The following is a 27,704-nucleotide window of genomic DNA, read 5'->3' on the forward strand; positions in this document are numbered from 1 at the left end:
GCTATGACTTCCACACAACCTGCACACATGAGAGCTCTCAAGTTGTAAAGGGACTATACGAGAAAACATAATTCTGTTGCTCGAAAACTCAAAGAAACGCTTTCACACACACAAACCGGCCGCGGCGTTCGCAGAGCGGCCGCGGTGCCTGCCATTTCGCGCGCGCCGGCGCGATGGATGTCTTGGGGGCCACGGACCGGCGCGCCCGGTTCCTTGCAATACCTCCAGCTGGCGCTCGCCTCATCGACATCGCGGCTCACACAATAAGCCGTGTTTCCACCACAAAGCCCGCCTTCTTGCATAGCGTTCGGCGCCAGCATTTCCCGGTAAACATAACGCTTGCATACGCTCCAGTAGCCGGGATGCGTGAGAAGCAGTCAGAGATCTTTGAATGCTATCGCGTTCCATTCTTAAAGGCGAAGCTTAAGCGTCCTCCAAATTTTTGCATGGATCTCAGTGCATGTACAGGTCACTAGCCATAGAATTAACGCTGACCTAGCACAATGAGTGGAAGTTCAAATGATAACAGTATCAGCAGTCCAAGTGAACACCTGAACCGCGATACAGATAGTGACCTGACGATCGCTCGAGGTGATGACCTGAGTAGCGATCCACATGTTGGCTTGAATGGCGATGATCGGCGTCGAGTCCCGACATTGCTTGTACAAGGTTTTGTTACTCGAGCTCGTAATACGAGTATTTTTGTCTGAGGGGCATGTCATGGACATCATAATATATCTGATAATTGCTTGTCATCTTTCGCATTACGACTTACTGTGGCATCGGCAGTGGCCTTCCGTCCATCGTAGGGTCCCTTCTCCTGCGAACGTGACCGGTGGTGGCTCAGTAGCGCATTCATGCAATACGTTCTTCTCCACTTGTGTTGAACTTTTCTGCGCCGACGTTCATGCCCGAAAGGTGAGGCTTAAACACCTGCGTCTTCACCTACTTGAGTATTGTTGTACTCGTTGCTAGGAATACCATTCTGAGTATAATGCCTGCGAAGGTTGCACCATCTTTTAGGGGCTGGACCCTTATTTCCCTTGGAGGACTTCGCAACGCTGCTGTTGTACTTCGTTTTCTTTCATGAGAGTGGCTTGTTGGCCTAGTCTGTACATGGTTATACTAGGAGAATGCCAGCAAACTTCAGAGTAGAAAAAATCAAGAGGCAGACATAGACAAAAAGACAGGAAGGTGGCTGGACTAACAACTCAACTTCATTCATGAAAACGACGTCTCCCAAGTCCGCACTGAACATGCGCAGGCACAACAAAACAAAAACGCTGTCAGCACCTGATCTATACACGTCTACAGTTATCAAGAAATAAAAGCTCTTTCTTGGTTAGGAACACATATGGCGCGCTTACACACTTCTCGGGGCCAAGTTTATAGATGCGATAGGCTTCAATTAGCTCTCTTTCTTGCTGAGTCTTAGCCTTCGCCAAGATTGAAACGTCACTGAAGATAGAATTGCAACCGCACTCCTTACAATGCAGTGGAAGATTACCTTCTGTGCCTGTGGGTATTAGAGTTGCATGCTCACGCATGCGATCATTCACACAGCGACCGGTTTGCCCTACGTAATCTCTACCACATTTCAAAGGAATACTGTACCCTACACATGTGTCGCACGTGCGGTGCTTCACGACATGCTTGGTATTGCACGTACTCTTTCGCGAACTGTGCTGCGAAACTCTCATGCAAAGTTTTGCAAGCTTACAAGGCGCAGAACAAACAAAACTGCCGTCTTTCTTGCCGCAACCTTTCTCAATCTATGTGAAATGCCATGTACATATGGCATAACCACCCAGTCCTTTTTTATTTTGTCTCGCACTTCGCGATCCCTCCTGTTTTTCATTTTCAAACGCTTGTACACAGATTCAGCCACTGCAGTGATCAAAGTCTTTGGATGGATAGCCTGCCGCTAACATTCTCCTTTCTTGCTGGGCGGCACTGTCTTGCATTGGATGCGTACAACATTTTCCACCACATTCGACAAGGGCAAAGAGGCTACGCCACGCTTGACTAGTTTCGAGTGAACGGATTGGTCCGGTAGCAACGGCTTTTTAGTTCTTGGACAATAAGCCCAGCAAATGTGACCTTGAGTATGAAAGGTTAGAGTCAAATCTAAAAACCTGATGGAATTTTCTTGTGGTGCCTCGTGGGTGAAACCAAGATGTCGAGAGCAATGTTGAAAAGCTGATAAAATAGTGCAGAAGGAAAACGATGTAGGGAAAAGCCCAAGGAACAAGAAAATGACTTCATGAGAACTCATTTAGTTCGTGAGAACTTAACAGTGTCGACACAACAGTGTCGCCTCAGAGCACAAAATTTTTGATGGCACTTGTAGCTTTGGGGATACATCAAGTGTGTGAAGATGGCACTTCTTAAGGTTGGGAGAAGACCAGTACTTTTAGGTCATAGCTTTTGCCACGTATTGAAGCTTTCTTGCAACGTCGATTCTGGATAAGGGATTCTGGATAAGGGAAGGGTCGGGATTCTACATTGGCGAACTAGGCGGATTCGTCGGCGAGGTCATTACCAGCAATGCTAGTATGTCCAGGCAGCCACCGAAATATAATTGCATGTCCTTCAGTGATAGCTGAGGAACAGGCAATTTTGCCTGTGATACACGGCGAAATGCTAACTCTGAAGTCTCCCTTAAAGTCGCAAAAGATGACCCATTTCCGATGTGAACCTCGCAGGAGGTACTTTACAGCAGCCCGCAGGGCAGCAAGCTCTGTGGCCGTTGATGTTACCTTATGTGACAATTTGAATATCATAGTAGTTTTTGTAGCCGCAATGGTAATTATAACGGCACCTGGCTGCTAGGTTAGACGAAACCATAGGTATACGTGTGTATTCAGTCCCCGTATGTGTCATTTATTACTAGCAGCGTCATCTATTTCGGTGCTATTTTTGTGTTACTCGCCTTCTCCCTTACATCCGCAACAATTAGGTGCACCTGAAGCTGTTGGAGACACCCAATAAAATGGAGGCCTTGCTGCTGATGTGTATCCTGATGGAAGACAACATGAATGTTTAATGATAACTTCAAAAAAACGTGGCCCGAGGTCTATGCGAGGGCAAGAACGCCAAGTGGTGATCGGGAACGCGGTAAAGATGGATATGTGCCCTGAGACAATCGACAGCAACATATGTTGCGATGGGACAATCTTTGGCGAGCGCGATTGTTGCGGCTGTTGACGCGCAGCGAGGAAGTCCTAAACAAGTGCACAATGCTTGTCCCTGTAAGCTCTCCTATGAGCGAACATTTGACTTGCGCATAGACAACACTGGAAGGCTCTGCACAAGGGAAGCACGGAGCGCCCAGCTGTGCCCGATGTTTTCCCACATATGAACCTCGGTCTGGGTATGGTGTCATAGGTTTACGTTTAACTGCAATCGATGCACGTTTATCGGTCAATACAGCCACGTCTTGTGCTTGAAGGTGTGCTGATGTCAAGGTGGCTTGCTGCTGCCATCGCACGTGCATCTGAAGCAGAGTAGCTGCAGAAGTCCAAAGGCGAATGTCATTTGCGCAAATCTAAAGGTAGACTGTTTTAGGTAATACTTCAGCTAGTCCAGCGAGGGTCATATTGAACAACTTAGGAATTTCAGGTACGCCGCAATGCGAGCTAGTAGAAGCATTTGCATTGGAACTGGCGTAGTAAAATAAACTAAGAGATCCCTATGGTGAAAGTGGATGTTAGCGGCCATCTACCGTTTCCCACGGCATTATAAACTTCTTCGGCCGCTTGTAGATGAGAGTGGCATTTGAAAATGCTTACTCATATCATATGGGAATGGCGGATAGCCCACCGTGTGACTCCTGTAGGTACAAGACAACCATCGAGCACATATTGCCTATCTGTCCTCGTTTCTACGCTCAACGTCTTTCCCTCCTCACGATTTCAAACCGACTGGACTCGAGACCGTTCTCTAAGTCAAAGACACTCTTACAGGGGCCACATCCTTCACTGGCACGAAAAGCAATTCATGCGCTTGTGCAGTACTTGAAGTACACCGGTTTGAGAGGCCAGTTATAGCGTTCCTGTGCATCTGTACGTGGTCTCCGGACACTCCCCGTACATCGGTTCCCATTCAAGGCTCTTGCCCTTTCTCAAAAGAGACCGCAGGTTGACGTGGCAGAGGATTTCTGCGCCAGATTATCCGGCCAACTCACAGATCCCAACATTCCAACGCCTTCGAGTAGTAGTCCGCCACCACGTGATCTCCGCATGGATTTACCATTCTCAATTCACGAACTTAAGGCAGCATTAGCTTTGTGTGGCCGTGCCTCAACGCCAGGACCTGATGGAATTTCCTACCGAGCTCTGTCATCTGAGTGAGCGAGCGAGAGGTGCTCTCCTTGAGCTGTACAATGAATCTTTGAGAGATGGTGCGCTACCAATAATCTGGAAGGCAAGTCTCCTTGTTCCACTGCTGAAGCCTGGCAAGTCGCCGTTGGAACTCTCGTCATATCGCCCGATCGCTTTGGCAAGCTGTGTGGGCAAAGTAATGGATAGGATGGTCCTAGGACGCCTGGAGTGGTACTTGGAGTACCACAACACCTACCCGGATGCCATGGCGGGCTTTCGACACGATCGATCACCGATCAATAACGTCATCTAACTGGTCACCTACATTCAGCATGAGAAATGCCGTAAGCGTCTGTGCGCTTCTTTTTTCCTCGACGTCAAAGGGGCGTATGACAACGTTACGCATAAAGCCATCCCCTCTGTTCTCGTAGACGTAGGAGTGGGTGGTTGGATGTTTCAATGGATACGGAGCTATCTCTCCATGCGATCCTTTTTTGTAAGCATCGAGGAAGGCCATGCTTCTCTACATTATAGCTGCCGCGGTGTCCCCCAGCGCGGTGTACTTAGCCCTGTGTTATTTAATCTCACTCTAATTGCTCTCTTTGAGCACGTGCCAAGCACAGTCAGATTATCAATGTGCGCGGATGACATCTGCATATGGACGTCTGTAGTAACACGCCTACAGTTGCGAGCGAGAATTCACAGAGCCGCCCCCCAAACTGCTATCTACCTCCGTAATCGAGGCCTGGAAATTTCCTCCGAGAAATGCGCACTAGTGTCATTTACGCGCAAACCCATGACAAACTACAGCGTAATGGCATATGGCCAAATAATACCACGTGTTCGATCACACTAGTTTCAAGGCATCATAACTGACAGGAACTTGTCATAGAGCCATCTCGCATCATACGTGAAAAAGAAAGGTGTCTGCCATCTGTTCAAGTTTTTCACTAGCAAGACTTGGTGAATGTCGACACGTGCCATGTTACAACTGTACAGGGCGCTTTTTCTAGGCTTTCTGCGATACAGCTTGCCAGCAATAACCAACACAGGTAAAATGAATCTACGCACAATACAAAGTGTTCAGGCTCAAGCGCTCCGGATCTGTCTAGGCCTGCCTCGGAGCGCATCAACAGTGGCTACGATAGCAATCGCTGTAGACCACCTTGTGAAGACCCATGTTGACATTGAAGTGCTCAGGACCCATATAAGACATCTAACCAGTACTCCTCGTCACCACTTAGCCTCTCTACCAACGGACAGACCTCGCACATCTTTCAGCCAAACGATTACCGCACATGATGAATCACTGCCATCTTGTTTCACTCCGGCTGCGAGACCTTCGATTCCTCCATGGTGCCTCACTCAGCCAAAACTAAACCTCACTATACCTGGCATCACGAAAAAAGCTGATCTATCATCAGCAGCTCTCAAACAGCTCACACGACTGTTTTTGTACGAGAGCTACCGTGACTCTCCACATATCTACACTGTTAGATCTGTCTTGCCAAACAGCTCCGCCGCGGCAATCGTGATACCAGTGACAGCCACAACAATCAAATTTAAGACGACTCACGTGAATACGTCGACGGTAGCAAAGCTCGCAGCACTCTCTACTGCCCTTCATTACATTGGTAATGAACAGCCACATCTGTGGACGGTATTCTGCGAATCGAAGGCGGCACTGCAGTCTCTACGATCACCTTTACGGCGTGGACTGCACGAGCAGCTAATATTTCACATTACAGAGACGTTACACCATATAAGTGATACAGGCCATGAAATAACCTTCCAATGGCTTCCAAGTCACTGCGGGATTATCGGCAATGAACGGGCCGATCAAGCTGCCCGCTCAGCCCATATTGAAGAGCACCACGTACCAATTCCACTTTCTAGAACTGACGCAGCACGGAAGCTCCGCCTGCTTGCTCGGCAGTGCACCACGCCGCATTGGAATGAGCCACATTTAAGAAATACTCGACTGTACTCCCTTGATCCAACATTAAGTCTCCGAGTGCCATCACAGTTTCGCCGTGGAGACGCCACGCTCTTGTATGGACTGTGGTTGGGCGTTGCCTTTACCAAAGCCTATGCATTCCTCATAGGGATGACCGACACCGCAACCTGTGGCCACTGCGGCCATGAAGAATCGATTGAACATATTTTGTACGTTTGCCCGCAGTACAGTCCACAGAGGGAATGCCTTCGCCACGAACTTGACCAACTGGACGACAAACCGCTATCGGACAAAATAATTCTACACCACCGAAGGGACCTAACGTCACAGAAGGCCGTGCAAGCGCTATTGCGCTTTCTGAGATCTACCAGCCTTCGCGAACGTCTTTAACTACAACGCCTTTTGTGTGTGTGTGTGTCTCCATGTGTACGTGTTTTCTTTGGTTTTTTTTTGCGTTTTCCTCTCTGTCATCTTTCTAAATCCTATCTTCCATCCCCAATGTAGGGTAGCAAACCGGTGACTGATATCTGGTTAACCTCCCTGCCTTTCCTCTTCATCCCTCTCTCCCGCCCCACGTGCACTAAGTGTTCACTTTCTTCCCCTTTCTATTCCCCCTTTCGCATACACCCAGTCTATGTTAGCAAACCGGGCGCTCTTCTGGTTGACCTCCATGCATTTACTCATCTCGCTTTCTCTCTCTTCCTCTATCCTGCGCGTGCAATTTACCGTGGCAACATTTGTCTTTAACGGTATTCTCGGCATTTGCTCGGAAACGTTCGATCCCGTGCTTAAAAAAAATACTTATCTTACTACGCAGCCATCTGTTTAAGCTGCCTTCTTTTCTATTACTCCTTTTGTTGTTATGAATATAGTTGCACTTCAATGCGTTCTGCAGAGATGCATTGAGCCTGCGCATATTTTTTTTCACGTAGTAACTTTATAGTGAGTATTCCACATGGCGTATCTGACTGACATGACACATTGCAATCACGAATGAGCTGCTTGAATCACGATATCAATATTCCTGCACAGGTACGCCGAGTAAGCTCCGAGATATTTTGCCAAGGAAGGCTTACAGTTATTACCGAAGAGCAATTTTTATCTGACCCCACTGTCACATTTGGCACCTCGTGCGACTTCTAGAACACACTTATCGTCGGGAAGCGCATGCCAGTTCTGCGCATTTCGTCTAGCAAGGTTCGTATCACGCAAACGACTCGCGCAGTCATAGCATCGTGTCCGCTTTGACGAAAAGGCACCGTATAGCAGATGCCTTGCCTTGCCACGAAGAAATTACCGCCACCTTCCGCGACCGCCTCGGTACATCTGCAACACTGACACGTATTGCCGCAACCACGGAGGACCCTAGCAATGACCTTGCGCTTGCTCGCCAACCAAGAAGCGCAGGCTTTGACGCCGCTTCTGGACGACGATGACGCCTCGTTAGCCGTGCTTCAAATGGACATAACCAGCTGCATCTTCGCCAAACCCGACGAGCTGCTTGGCTGCATACGGCGGTGCACGGAGTTGCGCTCGCTCCACTGCGTTGGGTGCCCACTAAAGGCGTGTGATCTATTGTCCCTGCTGCTTCACCAACTCCGCAAGCTGGAGCGACTTCACTTCTCGCTCGTAGCTCAGCACGACGTAGACAAGGATGTCGCCAACGTGCGTAATATTGCTCAGGAGGCGCAGGGCGTCACAGCATCCAGCATCCGCAGCATGTACGTCGAAGTGCGAGACAGCAGCAACTGCATGCTCCTTAAGACGCTCTTGTCTTCCTGCCCCAACCTTTCCGAGCTGCACGTGCACTTTGTGAACGGGGACTTCTCGTACGCGCTCCTACATTGCGTGGAAGTCCAAGAAACTCTGTCGCAGCTTAGCAACGTCACGTTCTCCTCCGAAGTTCCGGCGTCCTTGCACATGGGTGTACCCGATGCGTTGAACTTGCGAAGCTGCATGCAAATCTGCGCGAATGTCAACTATCGCAAGTCGGCGTCGGACACCTACAACTGCGCCAGACTCGTTGACCTCGCATTCGCACGCGCCAGCGGCGACCTGCCCTCCCAGCTGGTCGTGGTCGCCGTTCACAAGGACGACCTTCTGGCAGAGCGTATCCGCATGGCCAGCCGAGCGCGCTCCTGGACAACGGTGCGTCAGCTCTGCCTCGTTCTGGTTCCGCCAGAGCCGATTCATGCGGATTACCCGACGGTCGGCGCCAAGTACCACGCCTGCCTTCACGAGTTCTTTGTCGCAACAGTGAGCCACGTGGTCGAGCTGAACGTCAACTCGTTTCACTTCGGCGTCGGCCTTGACCTGACGCAGCTGATACGGAACGCCGAGATGAACTCCCTGCGGGCGCTCTCGGTGCCGCCTTGCGGGCTTAGCCACCCCTCCGCGCTGCGGCGTCTCGCCAGCAAGTGCCCCCGACTGGAGGAACTGGACGTTCGCCTGTATCGGCGAGGACGCTTGTTCAGCTGCTCCGTTTGCGAGGGCCAGTTTTCCCTGAGCGCCAGCGACGTGGCTCTGCTGAACGCCGACGTGCCGTACACGCGTCGCTGGCTGTGCCGGCTTACCCTCAGTGACTTGCCGAGTCTTGCGTCTCTGCGCTTTCTCGAACGCTGCAAGGTGGCGGAGCTACGCCTCGTCAACTGTCCTGAGACATTGCGCGAGGAATACGCGATGTTGGGACAGTTCCTTGCTGATAACAATCACCTCCGCTACCTGCTGCTTCAGCAGCCCTGGCTGCCATTCGGCGAGAAGTCTTTCCTGGTAGGTTTTTGTTTTTTATGTACGTTGGTTACAGTAGTGTATTATTGGTATTAACTACGAATACGCTTAGGATAGAAACTTATGTCGATTTTCTTTCGCTGTTCTCACAACTGATGGTTGGAGACCTTTGGGCATGTTGGTTTGGCTACTTAAGGCATAACGCACGAACTGAAACAAGAAAGCAATTTTAGGAATTTCTTACTGCGCGAAGCTGTTGCTTCACAACAGTTGTTATGGGCTCTTGCAGTGATAGACCTAACGTCTATTGTCCTTCCACAAATATCAGCATCGACGTGTACTCACATGAGAGAAACTTGACATCAAAAACTATCCGAGTATCACTACGGGCGTTGAGCGCCCGTGGCAGAAAACTTGTAAGGACGCGTGGTAAACATCTTAACGTTAACAAGATGCTTCGTGTCCTCATGCCAAGACCCGTCACTCACTCATGGCCATAATGGCTTAATGTCGATGCTTGGGGCTTTCAAGGTGTGATAAGTCGCCAGTAGTCGGTGAGGGAACAACTAAACAAAAACTGTGAAGCAGGAAAGAAACTTCTTGGGGCGAGCCTGCATTGTTTTATACAGTACTAAAACATTTCCTTCAGTAGTTCATTGAGGCTTTTCTTTTCCTTCTTCCTGTACACCTTCTAGAATCGCCGGCTGGCCCAGCATATCGAATCGCGAGATTTTCGAAATCTAAACTTTGCAGCACACTACGCAGTAGTAGTGCGCAGTACACTGCGTAGGCATTCGTGATGCGTTGTCATGCTATCTTGAAGTCGTTAGCTTTGCGCCCACCCCAATGTATGCATGAGAGTTCGTTGTGGTTAACTTGCAGATTGCTGTGGAAAAAAACGATTGCAAACGTTGCATCTTGCGGCAAGGTTAAAAATGCTCAGCCCAGAACAATTGCCCGATTCGCTTACTGAGTCCTGCACGATGCAAGTCTACGCGTTTAATGCTACGGGTTTTTCATTTCATTTAGCAATCCTCCCAGCATGCGCATCTACCGAAAGAAAGTAAGGAGAGGGAACTCAGCAAGTAGATATTGATATCATCTTTTAAATTTAGTGCTAAAACAAAGAAGGGAAAGAAAGTGGCTTGTTTTCTCCCTTGGCCCTTTTTTCTATTTTTAGCACTGTTTTCGACAAGCCATAAGAAGGCGAGGCAAGATCAAAATTATCGAAGAAGGAAATCTTTTCTTTAGTATGCGCAATCGAAGCTTGGCTTACGCCCGCGTTTTTCTGTTTAAAATGCGAGATGCTGCTACGTTTACACGCGCGCACTTGTCACGGTGCATTGCACTCACGGCTTTTAGAAAGAAAAGAAGTGTCAGCCAACTGTTCTGCCTAAATAAATCTGTCTCTGATAATTCTGAATACGCCATCGACTTCGCGTAGTTTACCGGTCATGCGTTGAGGTAACCTTCTTGAGTTCCTTTTCCACTATAAGCTTCAAGTTGTGAAAATGCGCTTGCGTTTTATTTGCGTTTTTTGTTTCCTTTCTTTTAGTGCGCGCTGCTACATTTGAGGCTCTCCAATACGCACGGTTTGCGATTCCTCTGGAATTCATAATGGTACTTCCTGTAAAAATAAGGAAATCGCCAATGTAATGCTGCAGCCATGTGGTCGTGAGGGTCCGTCAAATCAGTGCTGTCCCGCCACAATGTGAAACAACAGGGGAGGACAGCCTAACGACTACACTGGTAAATTTGGTGTTATACTTTAGCTATTCAGTAATATTGAAACATGTTTAGGTGATAAGAAAAATGAAACCATAACACGAAATACAAAGGGTGGGTGCTTAATTTTTCTGAAGAGGATAGGAAACTGAGCAAGTCTTGCGTTGGTTTCATCGATAAAATTTCTTGTTTCTCCTGTATATTTTTATTTTGTAGCAACTGATCTAACCATTATCGTTCAGTTTGCTTCAGTTTCACTTTATTATTCGTTCATAACAAATTGTCACAAAAAGAAAATGGTATACAGACAAGGGTCCCAAAGTCATACTGCACCGGGACCCTTGCATTCGAACTTATATAAAAATGTAAAGCGGAATACAGAGCAAAGAAACAAATTATGAAATAAGCAAAACGTAACCAAGAAACTGAGTGACAACACACATAAAACACAAAAGGAAGAGGAAAGATGCACACTCAATGGTAATTACACAGCTTCTAAATAGCAAAATAACATTGTAGGAAATTAATCGGACAGCAAATAATTCTTGAGTTCATATTTGAAAGAGTGCAAGGTAGTACAAGGTATTTTTTTTTCTCGCCGTGTCTTTTTTTTTGTGGCTTTGCAAGTGGAGGCGCAGTGTGAACTGTATTTTAAGTTTACTCCCTTCTCAAATCAATTTCTCGTTGATTAATCGACGCTTGTGTTGAGTCCACGCTTGTCATCTCAGTTTTCAGTGCGCTTTTTCTGAGCAATTCGCGTTTGTATTGCAAGTTTCACAACTAAAGCGCTCACTTTTAATTGCACAATAAGTACTCCGCAACCTAACATTTTGTTTTCTCATTTAAAATCTGTCCTAACCACACTCAGCTCCAATGGCTTCCGGTCACTGCTTGTCCAAGCGACTCCTTCCCGCTGCAGACTCAAAGAGCCACTGTGCAATTTTCCGTTGCAGCCTAACCTGTACCACCTGCGAGGTCTCCACTACTTGTGTCTTCTCACGGAGGCTTCCGTATCGGATGAAAAGGCGACGTTCTTCCTGAACTGTTTGGACTGCCTCTTGCCGCGCCTGAAAGTTGCTCACGTCCACTACCGGCGCCCAGCAAATGGCGCTCAGCAGCGGGTCACCTGGATGAGAACAGCTTCAAAAGGGGGACGCGGAGTCGTGCTCCACGATCGGCCTTGCGTGCTGTGTTCCACGGTGACGTTCATAGGGCTCGCCAAGCCGCAGAGACACCACTTCAGTGCTGCCTCCTATAGCGTGTAGCGCCGACTGCACTTTCAGGATTGCCCATCATTTCACGCATCCAGACTACAAACTGTTTTGTTTTTCGCCACCTCATTCAACCATTGTTAGAAGCATGGCTATACTTTATTACTCAAGCGTGGGTTACTTAGGCCCCAATGAATCGGCCAGCAATCTAAGAGGAAGTGATGCTGCAAGCACACGGAAGTCTGCAGGAATGTGGCATCAAAGGCAATGAACGCCCATCGTTTAGCATAACCGCTTGTATAGCGCCGTTAAGTTTGCCCGTTGCGAAAAGCTAACGGCAGAATAACTCGGAATTGTGAACGTGAACACTGCAAACTTGCGTCAATCTAACGATTAAGGCATGCAACAGCGCCCAACGGTACTCAGTGCATTAGCCTATTTTCCGAGTCGCTGCTTCTCGTAACGTCATTTTAAAGTCCCATCGCGTGCGTGTCCACATCAAAGCATTTACTAAGACTGTGTACACGTGTATTTTAGCTTAGACGATTGAGTGCCGAGGATGGCTTTTGACAAGAACCGTGAGTGCAGCAGTGTGTTGCGCTCTCGCGTTGTGCAGTTCCTAGCATGTGGAAGTGCGGCATGTTCAACCCTCGCTAAATTCAGGCTCTTTCAGTTAACGTTTTTCAACAAAGGCTTTTTTTTACTGCTAAAGAGAAGATCTCTCTAGAATGTTAGATTCATTACACACAATCATCTCGGTGTTCTGTATCAACGTCCTTCTACAGCGCACATTTCTCAGATTTTTAAACGTGGGAAAGTTTTCTAAGCTACTGTGGTTACCCGACTTCTATTTCCCTCAGTTGACATGTTTCGCGCGCTTTTTTATTTGCTGTCATTCTTGTGCACTCAAGTTTTCATTTTTGACGATAGTGCTTGTTTCCGTTCGTACCACTGATAAACTATTAGCAATATTATTCTACAGGCCTAGTAGCCACATCGTGTGATAACGCAATGACAAGGAAAATAGTTTTACTCGATGAGTTGTGCACTTACCTTTTACTTCCCACTTAGTAAATGCAATAAAATGATTTCCTCTGGATCAGGCTTCTTTCAATTAAGTGGAGATGCATTACATGAGTTTTCATATGGTAACTGCTTTTAAGTGAAATTCAAGTAGTATATACACTCGTCTAGGGCCAGAAGTGTGATCGTTTGCTGGATAGCTGTAAAAAAGCTAGAGGATCTTGACCTTCCACGAAAATTCGTAAAAGCTTGAAGTTACTTCATCCAAAAGAGTTTACTTCGTGAGCACGTTATATAAGGAAACGTTAATTCTTATTTTTAGAAATAGCATGAACGGCTAGATTTATGACCTTGTTGAAGAAAACAATGAAGCACAAAACCGAAAAAAAATGAACAAATGAACCATATATTCTCATAACAGCGCATAAATTTCGCGTTTCAGACCGGAGCACCAACATCGTTCCCAACACGAGTAGGTGTTTCTGTGTGGTTGTTTCTGAGATCGTGTAAAGCTGGAACCGCATGGCGCGTTTTTCGCGAGCGAAAAACGCGACGGGCGGCAAACGCCCGCGTTACCGCCGACGCGCGAGCAATGCTACCACTGCTGGGTTGCCAGACAACATAACTCTCAACGACATGTATTGTCTCTGTTACCGCATATATAATATGCCCTTAAACTTACAGAACACTGCAATAATTATAATCTGAGTGTAATTAGACAGCGACATTTCTTTCCAAGGTGTATTTATCAAGCTTAATTTCAAGCAAAAATATTGCGTGCGAAACTGCGACTATGTACCTTCCGCATGCTGAGAAGCCGCTGCTTGTTTACAACTTCACATATAAAAAGGAGGGTCGGCTGCTTACTACCGAGCAGAAGAGGCGATTGCTACTATTAAAGGGGATGCTGATACTGAAGCAACAAGAAATGCGGGTCAGGAGGTACATGTGGGTGCGGCCTGCCTGGTTGAGAAGAGAGCGAGCACCATACACTGGTATTATTAGCAAATTGTCTTGCCAGTATTAACGATGAGACGCGATGCTTCTCCGCTTTAGTTATTAGGGCCTCGTTGAAGGTTGCTTTGTTCATTTTAGGTGAACACGATGCGCGAACGAAATCACGGTAGCACATGTTTTCCTTGACGCGCGCGCCAGTTCTGCCGAGAAAAAAAAAAAAAGTTCCGCCAAGGAGGTTCCGTCGAGATGCGCAGAGACCAGGGCCATCTGGTGGCAAAAAAATAACCAAAATGCCATGTGACCAAATGCCACGTGACTTACCTGAACTCTGATTGGTGGACGCGCCCGCGCGACGCGTTTTTTTCTACTCCGAGCAGATGCACGCGGCGGCGCGATTTCGTGATGGATCCTGCTGGGCACGCGTCAAAATGACGCGCGCGTCCCACCATCCGCGCGTCAATCGCGCCTAAAATCGCGCCATGCGGTTCCGCCTTAACGTGTGTGATTTCTAATCTTCCTTGCCCAAGCGGTTTCTAATTAAAAGGTGATGAAGAAAGCGTTATATCCTAAAATATGAGGCAGTCGCAACCTGGCCAGGAAGCTGTGCGCAATGCAAATGGGAAGTTCATTAAAATAAATTATAGTGCTTACTGCCCCGAAATCTTGGAGAAAAGGACATGCCACATCCACCGCCATGACCATGAGTGGTGCCGGATCACACTGCCAGGGTCAAAGCTTGTGCACATATATGTGGAGGTGGGAAGTGCCGTCACCGTAGCTCGATCTGTAAGAGTATCGCACGCTCCATCAGGACAACTTGTGTTCGACTCCTTTCGTCGGCAAGGTGTTTCTTGACCACCCACATTTTCATCTAGTTTCTCCTTCCTACTTTTCAATTAAAACTAACGAAAAATTTTCTGTGTTTTTCTTGGTTAGGCTGTACGATGGCTTCATATAATTTCGACTGACAAAAATGGAGCCCCTTGGTTTCTCCTCTCGAAACTGCGAAGTGGCTTATGAGAAACGGCATAGTCGAGAGCTGTGAAGTTATTTTGATCTCCTGAGGTTCTTATAACGTGTACCTACATGTTTCGGACTTCCTAGCGATCCCCCGATTAGCTAGGCAGTCGGGCCACAGCTTGCCCGAAACAGATTGTTCGCGCCAGCGAATATGTCGCGAAATGAAAACAAGTATAGGGCTGCGCTCAAATTTCACACTAGCGAGTATCATAATCGTTCGGTGAATTTTTAAATTGAATTCGACGTAGACCGGGAACACTTCTTTGAATGAGGTGATGTGCACGCTTCTCTCGATGGTTGTGCAAGCTCACGCAAACGCCGCATACGCCACGCAACTCCCGCACAGCGGATGGACTTAGCACGTCGATAAATACTATGCCTTAAATGTGCACTCAAACATTTACATGCATTTTCATATGGTAACTGCTTTTAAGTGAAATTCACATATAGTCTATACACTCGTCTAGGGCCAGAAATGTGATCATTTGCTGGATAGCTGTAAAAAAAGCTAGACGATCTTTACCTCCCAAGTGGCCTGAAATACACATGGTTGGAATGTGATGCTTTTGAATTATTAAATCGCCAAATTTTTTTTAAGCACTGTACTGTGAACGGATATGTCTTAGCGGTGGTGCCGTGACAACTCATGTGTTGCTCTCTGCTGGATCGGTGCTGATGGCAGTGAACCTACCACTGCTGTCTTTCTTCTTCTTCTTTCCGCGGTATACTTAAACTAACCCTTGGAAAACGCATCTAGCAAATCTAACACGAAAGCTGCAAAGGACCGGCGACAGAACGCACGAAACGCGTAAACTGTCGTTGCTACGTCTCTTAGAAAATCTGGAAGAGTGAAAATTTTTAGTCTCATACGATGGCACAATGAATGGAGTCTGGGGTAGGACGAGCCGGCTGTTACGTAATAGCTGACGGGTCATAAGCAACGCCACCGAGATAGCAGGACTGTGCACTCTACTTCAGAACATCATGCTACTTGGACTGAAATTGCCATTGCCAAGCCTGGCGTGATGAAAGCGGGGACGTAAAAATCACCGCAGCTCACTCGGAAGCATACCAGTTAGATTTCCATGGCATTCCAGCAAGGTAGCATGACAGCGGCATAAGCAGGCGTTTACATAAGGCGGAGAAAAATCCGAGGCCTCGAAAGCCGCAGGAGAGAAAGCAAGCAATTTACTAAGCGAGATTTAGGTCACCTCTGCACGTAGCAATATCATACTTGGTTCACACGTTCACTGCACCATTGTCTGCAGATCAGGAACGTCTTACCATGTTCAAAAAGTGTTTCAGTGGCCTTCAAAATGCGCACCCTGTTAGAAAGCCGGTCCTATGATACTTGAAACCTTCGTTGGTACTGTTCTCCAGACATAGGATGCCGCTATTTACGTCGATGACATCGCCCGATATTTTGTGAGCTCTCCACCAGCCTTGTAGAGATCTCCAGTCCTCAAGGCCGGCCGTCTCCCAGTGCCACTCGAAAACCATTGCATCCTTCTAGCGCAGCACACCGAAGGGGATGAGTGGAGCTGGCTGCGACGCTTGGGGGGAGGTGGGGTTCCGTGTGTATCATGGTTGACCTCAAGCAGAGTTCCAGAGCTCAAGATCGGTGCTCAGCATGGAAAACAAAGTACCTTAAATTCATTCTGCATCTGTCTTTCTATCTCTAAATGCAACCCAGTGCTTCATTGCCTTGTCAGAGCCAAGGTCAGACGCAACGCCACTCAAGGTCAGGCTTTGTCACCGATGCGCGCGCAACCCCACGTGGCCGCTCACATGCCGCTATTGGCTCGGGCCCTTCTTGCTCCACGCGCATGCGCGCGCGCTCCCACTCCCCCACTCGCACGCCACTACTCGCTTGGTGCCTTCTCTTTTTGCTCTTGTAGCCGGTATGGGTGTGCGGGCCACAACTAGACTTGACTCCGTTGCACTATATAGCTGCGCAATGTTGTGTAGGCCTCTGCTTCGGAGATACAACGTTGTCAAAGGAAGAGCAGCGCAAACGGAAGATGTCTAACGGAAGAGTCAAAGATCTCAAAGATGTCGAACGGAAGATGTCAAACGGAAGAGCAGCGCAAAAATGCAAGGGCTCGGCAGAGACTATAGAAGTATGCGAAGCGTACCGAAGTGGCGACGCAGAGAGGGAAGCGACGGGCCGATCAGATACGCGCGGCCGTGGAGCACGAGTGAAGAGAAGCGACGCGCGGCCGAAGACCAGTGGCACGCCAAGCGAATGGCCGCTGAACAGGCCGCCGAGATCAAGCCGCACCGATTGGCGGACCACCCCTTGCGGGTTGCAGACGCGTACTTCAGGCGCGTCTGCAAAAATGGCATGGGCAGGACACCTAATGAGGAGGGAAGATAACCGATCGTCATTAAGAGTTACGGAATGGATTCGAAGAGAAGGGAAGCGTAGTAGAGGGCGGCAGAAAGTTAGGTGGGCGGATGAGATTAGGAAGTTTGCAGGGACAACATGGCCGCAACATGGCCGTACATGACTGGGATAGTTGGAGAAGTATGGGAGAGGTGTTTGCCCTGCAGTGGGCGCAACCAGGCTGATGATGATGATGGTGATGATGATGGTGATGATGATGATGATGATGATGATGACTTTAGGCGCCACACCAAATTCGTAAAGGCGAATTTGGTCTGGCGTGTATGGTGTCTGCGGCCACCTCTGGTTGCGATAGCACGTCATCGGTGCATCGCGGCCCGCGCATGTGGCGGTCCTCGAATAAACGTTTCCCCGGGAGTACGCGAGTTCGTACGGGCTTTGCGCCACAGGCAATGGTGAAATGCCTCGTACTGACTTAGATAATGGTGTTTGCCGTAATTATTTTATAGAATATATCAAAGACACTGCAGCCTTTACGTGGCTTTGACTTCTCCTTCTTCCATGAAATGGATGCAAACTAATCATGTAAGAAGAACTTTTTGTTCGTCACCTGACTTCAGGTCCAGCTTTCTTGTTCTTGTTAGCTTTCTTGTGCTCAGCCTTCTTTATGAGGCGTTTTACTTTTCGGTCTCTGCGTTAAAATGCTGGACACAGCAAAGCAATCGGCATCACGCAAGCTGTTATTGAAGGGAGCACAAAGGCCACTGCACAATTCATACCCACTCAACTTTTTTAACTAGAAAAGAAGCTTGCGCAACATCTCGGCAATTATGTGCACAAAACGGAGAAATAAAAGCTAGCAAAACGATTACAACGACAAGAACCCGCCATTCAGTCTACTTTGGGCTTAATGGTGCAGCCCAAAAGCTCAGAAACTAGAAAATTTTTCTCTTTCCCTAACGTTGAAGCTATCCAGGCCACGCGCCATCTCAACATCTGCCCCGGAAGCACCACCGTTCTCATTTTCAAAACAACCGCTTATCCTTCTTGGCGACAGACAGGCGAAAACTGTATAGCCGGCTTGGCCGAGGACTTTACCATCCACGGCTTGCGGAGCCCCCAGAGAAGAGTAATCGCTCTGCTCTTATCTCAGCGCAAAGGGAGGGGGGGGGGGGGGGCGGCAGCTGAAACCATGGAGCACCGCTATAGCTTAAACATCTCGGCGCACTGTGTGCTTAGGCGTTCCCCACTCTCTCGTAATCATGCTTCCGTACAACGTTTCACAGCGCTGATACTTTCTCACCGTTAATTTTGAATTTATATCAGTTGCATTTTTCCGTTGTTGTTTCGGCTGACACGGAATCATTCCCAGCAGTTAAGAGGGACTGTAAAGCGGAAGTAGGCTTGTGTTATTTTCACTTACTTCCTCGGGAGGATATTCAGCGACTTTACTTTTTTTTTTTCGCGCCTCGCGGGCATTAACGTTTTCTTCCTTTAAAATAGCGCTTTGTTTAACGCGCTTGCCTTCACGGGTGATTTCGCCATGTCTATCAATCACTAAGCCCATGGCTCTCATCCGAAACGAGATGAGCCATTCTAAAAACTATTACTATCTTTACTACACTAAAAAGAATGGCTAGCTTGATTGGCGCAGACCAGTAGCTGAGAATATTTTAAATATTTTTCAACAAGTCAGCGTTAACAAACAATATGCATGCAGATATAATGTCTGATAAATGTTACTATGACAGCCCTTAGAAGCTCGGTAACTGGATTTTCTTTGTTCATCCGTCTGTGCTTTTTTTCTATTATGCTGCCATAGTCTCCAGGGCACCATCTCATCCTCAGCTATCCACTGACGGCCTGCTGAAAACAAAGCTGCGCGCGAAAAGGAAGGCACTTTTGTCACGTTTTCGATCCGTTTTCAGTCTGTTCGAATCAAAAATAAAGTACCGCAGCGAAGTACAACGGGACGGCGGATGCGATAACCACTGAGCAATCGCGCAACTTTCGCGCTCGACAATTTTCGCGGAGCTTTTTGGGCCTGTGCAAACGTTGTGAGCCTAGGTCTCAAGCATACAAGAATGGATCGATAAACAAAGGACTGTGCAACCCACAAATACGGGACAGGGCTAATCACTGACATGTGAAATAAACCAGACAAACGAACTAAATAAATGAAGTTGGTGTAGACGCAATTGTTCCGCGCGTCTTATTAGATTGCTAACGTCAGCGTCCAGCGGAGGTGTGGCGATGACAGACACTCAAGACCGATGCCACATTCGCCGCTGAAGCTAGTAGAGACCGCGGCTGATGTCCTGAACGGAAAGTTGCTTGCTTGGAAGGGTAAAAAAAATGCTGGCTCCAAGACGCCTGTCTAGCTAAGGAGCACACGTTGCTGTTATCGGCTTGCGCGGGACCACAAGCCCAGGCGAGGCAGTTCGAGCTATTGCACTTGCCCTATTATCCAGCGCAAGCAACATTCTCATCCATCACATCAAACCACCACAGCCACAGGCACTCCGTCGGGAAATTCAGATCACATGAGTTCCCATCACAGCGCTAAGCAGGCTTGTAGCATGGCGAAGCCTCTGCGTCTGGTTTGGAGACCATAGTAGGTAATATTCTGGCGAACAAAGACGAGCTAATGCATTTATCAAAAGTTGTACTTGACAACAATAGCACCGCTCATGGTGAGAGCCTCCTGATATCGCAGTAAATGAGTTTGGAGTTGGAGAAGTCGCTGAAATGTTCAGCTTTCTTCTCATTCGAGCTATTTGAATTTTTAAAGGAATCGCGTAAACAAAATTTTCCCTTAGTTTTGTTCTACCGATGCAGCTGGAGTAGTTTAATCCTACGCTTCTACCGTGGATAAATGATGGTGATCTATGCTGCTCAAGGGACTACAACGCTGGTTGCAAACGACTAGCCATATCAAAAGAAGTTTTTGAAAAAATGTGCTTTTGCCTAAATATTGTGTGCAGGCATTGGAGTTGTGCATGTATTGCAGACACCTTAGAACATTTCCAAACTGCTTATATTCTCATGTTGCTCATCTCCTATGGTTGACCTGGCTGCTCGATTTTACTGGCAACGACTCGTAAGTCAGCTGCGTAAGCTGAATTTATTCATCACTGGTATAGCCTATTGTAATTTATTAAAGGGAAGCTGAAGAGTCTGTCGAATTCAATAAGATGCTCATATACGGATGCGGGAACTTTATAAACCGTGAAGGTAAAATTTTGGGGGGGATTTTTCACTTAGGAGCGACGCAATCGTCAGTTAAAATTGCGCTGTAGCTTCGACCCCGTCGAGCGCCGCGCGCTGCTGCTGACGCTGACGATGCGAGCGGAGACCGGAAACCGTGGCTTAGTGACGTCAACACTGGTGTTCCGCTCCTTCGCAGTCTCTGCGACCGTGCCTGACCGGGCTTATTTCTGCGTGCGTGCCTTCCCAATCTGCTTCGCTCGACCCTACATTCCTTTATTTGTGTGTATATAGGAGTGGTAGTTGACGTGCGCAGCATCAATTGAACTTGTAGGCAGGTCATGTCGGCGTTCTGTGCAGCCTACGCTTGCACGAACACTAGCGGCCGCGACAATGTTCCGATGTTCCATTAGTTCCTGCAAGACAAGAAGCTTTCAGCTAAGTGGAAGGCTGCTGTGAAGCGAAACAACTTCAAGCGCTCAAGAACAAGTGTTGTGCTCTAACCACTTCCGTGACGGTTACTACCGGAGTTTATCAATAATGCGTGCTTTGGGTTCTCTTAGAAAAAATTGTTAGCACGCTGAACGGAAGGTGCATGTTTATCGCCCACCCTTGACGCAGGTTTCATCGCCAAGCGTCGCGAATTTTCTATTCGCACGTGTGTGGTGAAACAGTCTGCATGCAGCTACCATAATGCAGTGCAAGCGTAAAGTTTTCATATGTTGGAATCCCTGCTCACGCCAAGACGCTGCACTCCCCCTTCTCTCGCACACATAAGAAACCGACCATCTCACGTAGCCGACGGAATTCGCCGGTTACGAGTACCGTGCGGATGGCGCGCTGATGAAGGTTCTATACTACACGTGCTACAACAGCCGGTAAACTTTTCCCGCGTTTAAACCATTTGTACAGATTGCCGACAGCTTTGGGGCAGCGCACACATGCTGAAGATCGCATCACCGCTTACGTTCTACGAGGAGGCATGCAGGAACATAACACTACAGTTGTTTGCCCGGAAACGTACTCACTGGAACGCTGAATGCAGCTTAGCAAAAAACATACTCGCCAAAGAACATTTCCAACACAAGGAGATACTAACACTTCGCCTTCGTTCGCGAGGAAAGCAGTGCTTGCACCAGCATTTTTTGCTTCTTGGAGAGGCCGGCTCTTCGCAATCGGCTCGTACATGTAGTATGTACAAGTATGTACGTACGTGTAGTGTGTACAAGTATAAACCCCTTTCAAGTGATCTTGCACGCGACAGCGACAGCGCTGCAAGCGAGGCGATGGCTGTCGCGTTCACTCGTCGTCTGCAAGCCGAAACATTGTTGACGTCAAGAGGCACCCGACCAATCACAGGCGGAAACGAGGCGCGCGAGCTGGGCGTGTCTGCTGCTGCACTTTTCGTCGAAATAAAATATGTTTGCGCTTTCTTTCAGTCAATTTCGATGCGATATTCGAATTCAGAGGGTTGAAAACCAAGGCGTACTGCTCTTCACTCATTTTTTCTGGAAAAACTTTCAGCTTCCCTTTAAGCGATGAGTATTGCTATATCACTACATCGCTATACATTGCATTTATGGCGTGTATCCTTGTATGTGTGTTTATTTGCTTCTTTTGTTTGTTTATCTTTCCCACTCCTGCAATGCCCCTTAATTTGAATATACATAGATAAGCAGCTAATTTGCTCTCGATAAGTTGAACAACCAACGCCGGCCTACCGGTACCGGAATGAAAGTTCGGCATGTTTGCCTGGCAATAATCAGCAATGCTCAGTGTAAATGTATGTAGTGGCAAAAATAATCACGTAAAAATGAACTGTATCCACATAAATGTTGCCAAGTGCTACAAACTGAGCCACTTCGGCCACCCCGTCCTTGATTTCTTGCTTTTATTGTTCCAGTATAATTATGATTACTTGCATTGGTTTTCGCATTCTAGTAGGTGACTAGCGATGTGCAAACGACTTTTCTTTAGGGAGACTCTTTTTTTCCATTTTACGCATATAAGTGTTACAAAGACAAAGGTGTCGCACACTTCTATTCCAATGTTACAAGGCAATTTCGATTCTTGTGCGCGCAACATGCGGAACCACATCTTCTCATTACTATGTGCCCTGAGGCAGAGCACACTTCACTCATAAACCACAGATTTCACTGCGCATTAAGGTGGCTTCACCTAAGAAGCGCTATTATAACGGCAAAGCACGCTATACAGGACGCAGTCAATGCATGTGTAAACAGTTAAAATCAGGCCTACCAACAACAATAGATTTTACGAGCAAAGAACGGTATGATTAAGTTGAATAAAGCTAAAGCATTGCGTCAGAATCCATCTCACGATGACTGTCGGTGGTAATGCGTTAGCAATGCATCAGTTTAGCGACACAACGTATTGTCCCCGTCGAAGGGAGTTATCAGGCCTGTCTTGCAGCAAGGCTTCTCTTTCCCGCTGCCCTACGATTACTCGGCGCCATCTAGCGCTGGTGCTACGAAGCCTGTGCGTGGCCTTCGAGATGCATGGCGTGCCGGTGCGTGCGAACCCGGAGAAACGCGTCACGCGCCAACAGGTCTTCTTTCTCACTCTTCCTGCTGGACTCGCTGCGCCATCTACCGTCACTGCCTAGAAATAGGTACGAGGCCTCCGAGACGAGAAGCATGGCACGGCGATGTCCGAGAACGCTGATCATTCTTTCCTCGATTTCCGCTCATACCGTGGCACATGCTCAGTGTCCCAAGTTAGCGAGAGGTTCATCGAAGAGCGGCAACAAACCCGATGTATTCATGGCGCAGCTCAAGGGGCACTGCTTTTGGATGTCCAGGCGGAAGAGCATGTCAACGCCCTTTTCAGTTACAAGTCAGTCTCAGGGATTGCGGCATCATCCCGAGTGTCCAACTCTTACCTGCAAGACCCTTGTAATATTAGAGGAGTGCCGAAGTGGTACACGGAGGAGGAACTGCTGGACTACCTAAAATCACAAGGCGTTTATCATGCAAGGAGGGTCACACGATGCGTCCAAAATTCTGAGTCCGAATGGGAGTCCAGGCGAACCGACACCGTCTTTCTCACGTTCGCTCTAAACACAGACCATACAGAGAAAGTCAACTTGAGCTTCAGTAGAGATTAGACCATTGATTAACTTGAGACACCACCTCAATGCTTCAGATGTCAGCGCTATGGTCATGTGGCCAGTGAGCAGCGATGTAAGAGATGCGGAGAATCGCATGATTTAAAAACCTGCACGCGAAGCGAGAACTTTCTTAGTGGAAATTGTTGTGGTACCCACCCAGCTAGTTATAGCAAGTGTTCTACGCGGGCAGCGGCAATAAAGCGAAAGAAAACATTCACCTTGGGAGCAAAGTCAAATGATAAGAAGGATAAGACGAAGAAAAAGAAAGTCGCAGGGTCGGGCAACATCACTGGAAGCTCAGTCAGATACTGAATTCCCAAGCTCGAAGCCTACATAAGGAGACCAGGACACAGTGGTGACATCGCACAGCTAAAGCAGTCAAATGATTGAACACAGGCCCTTGTATACGAGAAGACTACTGAACAACCGGAACTGCGAATTTATGTGTCTGCATTGCAGCAACCCCATTCGCACTGCGGCAAAACAACACCACAGGAGGACTGTCAATAGGTGCTTCGTGCTCTCTTCCAGGCCCTGCGATCACACTTAACGAACATACCGGCTAGTTGCGTAAAGGACATTCTAGTAGTAGTCCTGGCTCTCCAGTCGGTAGTTCTAAGCTCTGCCTCCTCGTAGGATACGAGGAGGCAGAGCAATGCAATGGGACTGTGCGGGTCTTGCCTGTCATTTACCTGAACTGTCACTTTTCTTGCGTAACATTCCTGCGCCAATATTGGCCTTCTCCAATTCTGGCCTTCCAAGTTCCAGATCAATGACTGGTTATGTCGCACGTGGAAACCAAATTAAAGCGATATTTCCCAGCGGAAGTGCCATGCTATATGCCAGACGTGAAATACCATATTTCGTCCTACCCGTTCAAAACCTTTGTAGAAGTGAGTTTTGGAGGACACTTCTGTACAAGTGTGGTTGGGAAAATGAAGCCTCACCGTGGCGTCCGTATACGTGAGCTCTCGTCAGAAGGTCTCGATGGAATAAATAAGAGACCCCTGCAGCCACTGCCCTGCTCCGAGGATTATATGCGGGGCCTTTAACGCACACAGTACTCTCTGGGGTGACAAGATGACTGATGTTCGTGGAAAAGAAATTGGCAGTGCTTTAAATATTGAGCGACCCTGTGTGGCGAATGACAGACGGCCAACGTTTTTCCGACAACAGGCCTCTCATAGTGCCATTGATTTGACATTACACTCGGCGGACACTCGTGCATCATCAACGACGAGTAAAGATTGAATGAGCGGCGACCATTTTCCTGTTTTCATTCACATTGCTGGATTTCGAACCACCGGCCGAAGATCCTGCTCTTTGAAGCATTGGGATAAGTACAGCGACGGACTAAGCAAATCTTCTGGTGACCTCTTGGTGGATATGGTAGTGTAGGGGTTGGAGGACGGACTTCGGGATGAAAACCAAACTTGGGAGTATTTATTTTACATTATATACACAGAGGTGAGACTCAAGTAACAGTCGTACAGTCATTACGGGCCGGCAGCAACTCGGACGCTGCGGCCCGCGGCAAGAAGTTCGAGAGACGTGAATCAGGGAATCAGGGAATGCTCTGGTCTCTCTGGAACGCTTCTTTTAAACCCTTCGAGGACTGGAAGTCGCGTCATGTTCGACCAATGGGAAAGTCCGCTGAGATGACGCCATTTTCAGCCAATGGTTGGCGCCCGTATCGCGTTGTGACACCCGGCGGCTCTCTGCGGTCTTGCCTCGCAGACTTGTAATGCGCTTCTTCAAAGGTGGAGAAGGGGGAGGGGGGGCGCTCATGCTCCATTGTACGTGGGCCCACCTGCTCCCGGTGGTACGGCTCCGCAGTGGTGGCAAATGCCTTCTTCAAAGGCGAAGAGGGGGGACGATTGGGCTCCATTGTCCGAGCCCCCTTCTAATCCCGGCGGCGTACGAACTTGTTTGCAAGTGTCCTGCCTCATAAATGTGGCACCCCTGCTTCTGCATTCCTCAATTAGCTGTGCTGCGATTCGAAGTGGTTTGGGGAGCTCGAAGTAGCCTCAGGAAACGGCGCCATGTCTAACAGCTCGTCCTCGCCCCGGTTGTTCTGAATGGCCGGTGAACTCAATTCGCTGGCCATGAGGAACGCTGAAAGAAGCTGCAGGGTACTGGGGTCGAGCCTCGTTTGACAACGGGATCCTGGGCCCTGGAGAACATACGTCAAACAAACAAAACAACACAGCGCTGCACCACGCGTAAGCGCAGGCTCTTCACCCCTGACTCGCCAGGCTATTACTGAGTCAAAATGAATCCTGATCTATTATTTCCCCAATTTTGACAAAACAGTTCCAACCACCCTTCCAAACAGCTATCCATTTCTCCTCGATTGCCGACAAGACCAGAGTACTATTGTTGTTGCAAAACAAAAGAGTCCTTGACGATGCAAACAACAAATGAAAACAGCCGAACATAACCTAAGTGGCCTAACTACACGAACAACATGTTTCCAATCTATCGCAGTGGCGTACTTATCGCACGTATTGGTGCCACTGAACAATCTGTTCAACCTCACAAGCACGTAATCACAAGCGCACTAGCCTTGTGGTCACTAAACAAAACTCGTACTTGCGTTGTAGGCAAACTTTTCATTTACGCTCACTCACGTTTCTTCCTTGAAAGTCCTACAGGACACGCGACATAAACGAACAATTAAACTTGCGGGACGTACACACTCCGCAGAACTCTTAAAATAATGCGTCTTCTAATAACTAGTTCCAGGCACGTTCACTTAAGAAGTCAGACTACGGCTGCCCTCAACACACACGAGCAACCCAGTCATAAATCTGCTTCCTTCCGTCCACACAGGACACGCGCTAATGGAACTACGAACGCTTCTCCGTGCAAATCATGCACTCACTGAAAACTACGCGCTTAACCTTAGAAAATTCAAAAACACTTAAAAAAAAGAAGGTTAAATAACACACGCGCTTTACCATAGGCCTTTCGACGTTAACCTTGACCTTCAGGTTACTCACAGACACACACAAAAAGCCTATCTACTTATTAATGAGCATCTCGCGAGACTACATGTTTACACAAACGCGTCTTTCAAATCTCGGAGCTTTCTCAAACCAAAACATAAACAAAGCTCAAACCTTACACATTGAAAGAAATCCCAGTCTCAATTCGCGAAAACTTTCCGATGCTCAAAACAAAACACTCCATTTCTACGGAAGCGCTCTTGGCCTCCCTTTCCAAACGCTTATGTCTGACTCACTTTTGAGTCGTACCAGAGGTGGGCGTGGTTTCAAAGCTACTCTGGCTGCCGAGAGAAAACAAAAGGGCTGATTAACTATCAGCTCCCCCAAGACGTTACGGTCTCCTGCCAATTTGCGTCCTGGCGCCCCGCTTTCTTCACAAACTCGATTGACCGCGTCGCTACTCCCCACCTGGTCTCGTCCTGCCACCTTGCGTTTCTTCGAACTGCACGCTGAGCTTTGAAAAGAACTACGGAACGACGAGGAGTTTACCTGCCCCGTGCCCTTTGTCCGCGTCCGTGCAGAACATGCTTCGCGGTCCCCTTTTGACCGGTGGCTCAAACGTTTTCGATGCGTCAACATCGTCCATGACGACCGCACCTTCTTCCTCGCGCCCTGCCCTTTTGGGTTTCTCGCCATCTTTGGCGGCGCTACATTAATTACCGTCTTTCGGTCTTTACCGCGCTTCTTTTTACGGCGCTTTCTCTTTGCACTTGCTTTCATGTCGCGTTCTCGTGCCTCGTGCTGGCCGGTACACATTTCGTCGGCCCGGATCGGTCTCTTACCCGCACAGTCTGAGTGATTCTCACTTAAATCAACACTCTCTCTGCCTCGACTGGCGGACAGCTCAACCGACTCTGGAACAATGGAGCAGGCTTTACTCGAGTTAGACAACTCGCACTCTTGGAACTGCCATCTACTACATTGCCCAGCTCACGCTGTGAATCGGCACACAGCCCGTCGGTATCGATCGCTGTCTCACGCGCACAGTCCGAATGATTAACAACTGAATCATCGCTATCTAGGCTATCTAGACTGGCGGAGAGCCGCACCGATCCCTGAACAATGCAGTT

The 27,704-nt window shown here is 48.1% G+C and overlaps 1 protein-coding gene and 1 long non-coding RNA gene across 2 annotated transcripts in view; one reads left to right on the forward strand and one right to left on the reverse strand.

Annotated features, from left to right (window-relative positions):
• Positions 1-27,704, reverse strand: part of LOC139057885 (uncharacterized) — a 203,873-nt gene that overhangs the window by 93,353 nt on the left and 82,816 nt on the right. The window lies entirely within an intron of this gene.
• On the forward strand, positions 7,387-13,041 carry LOC135904888 (uncharacterized). The gene is made up of 2 exons (XM_065435879.1): positions 7,387-9,048; positions 11,685-13,041. The coding sequence occupies exons 1-2, from the start codon at positions 7,651-7,653 to the stop codon at positions 11,994-11,996; spliced, it is 1,710 nt and encodes a 569-aa protein (XP_065291951.1). The 5' UTR covers positions 7,387-7,650; the 3' UTR covers positions 11,997-13,041.

The sequence above is a fragment of the Dermacentor albipictus genome, chromosome 3 (genome assembly GCF_038994185.2).
Source record: "Dermacentor albipictus isolate Rhodes 1998 colony chromosome 3, USDA_Dalb.pri_finalv2, whole genome shotgun sequence".
In the NCBI taxonomy this organism is placed as follows: domain Eukaryota; kingdom Metazoa; phylum Arthropoda; class Arachnida; order Ixodida; family Ixodidae; genus Dermacentor; species Dermacentor albipictus.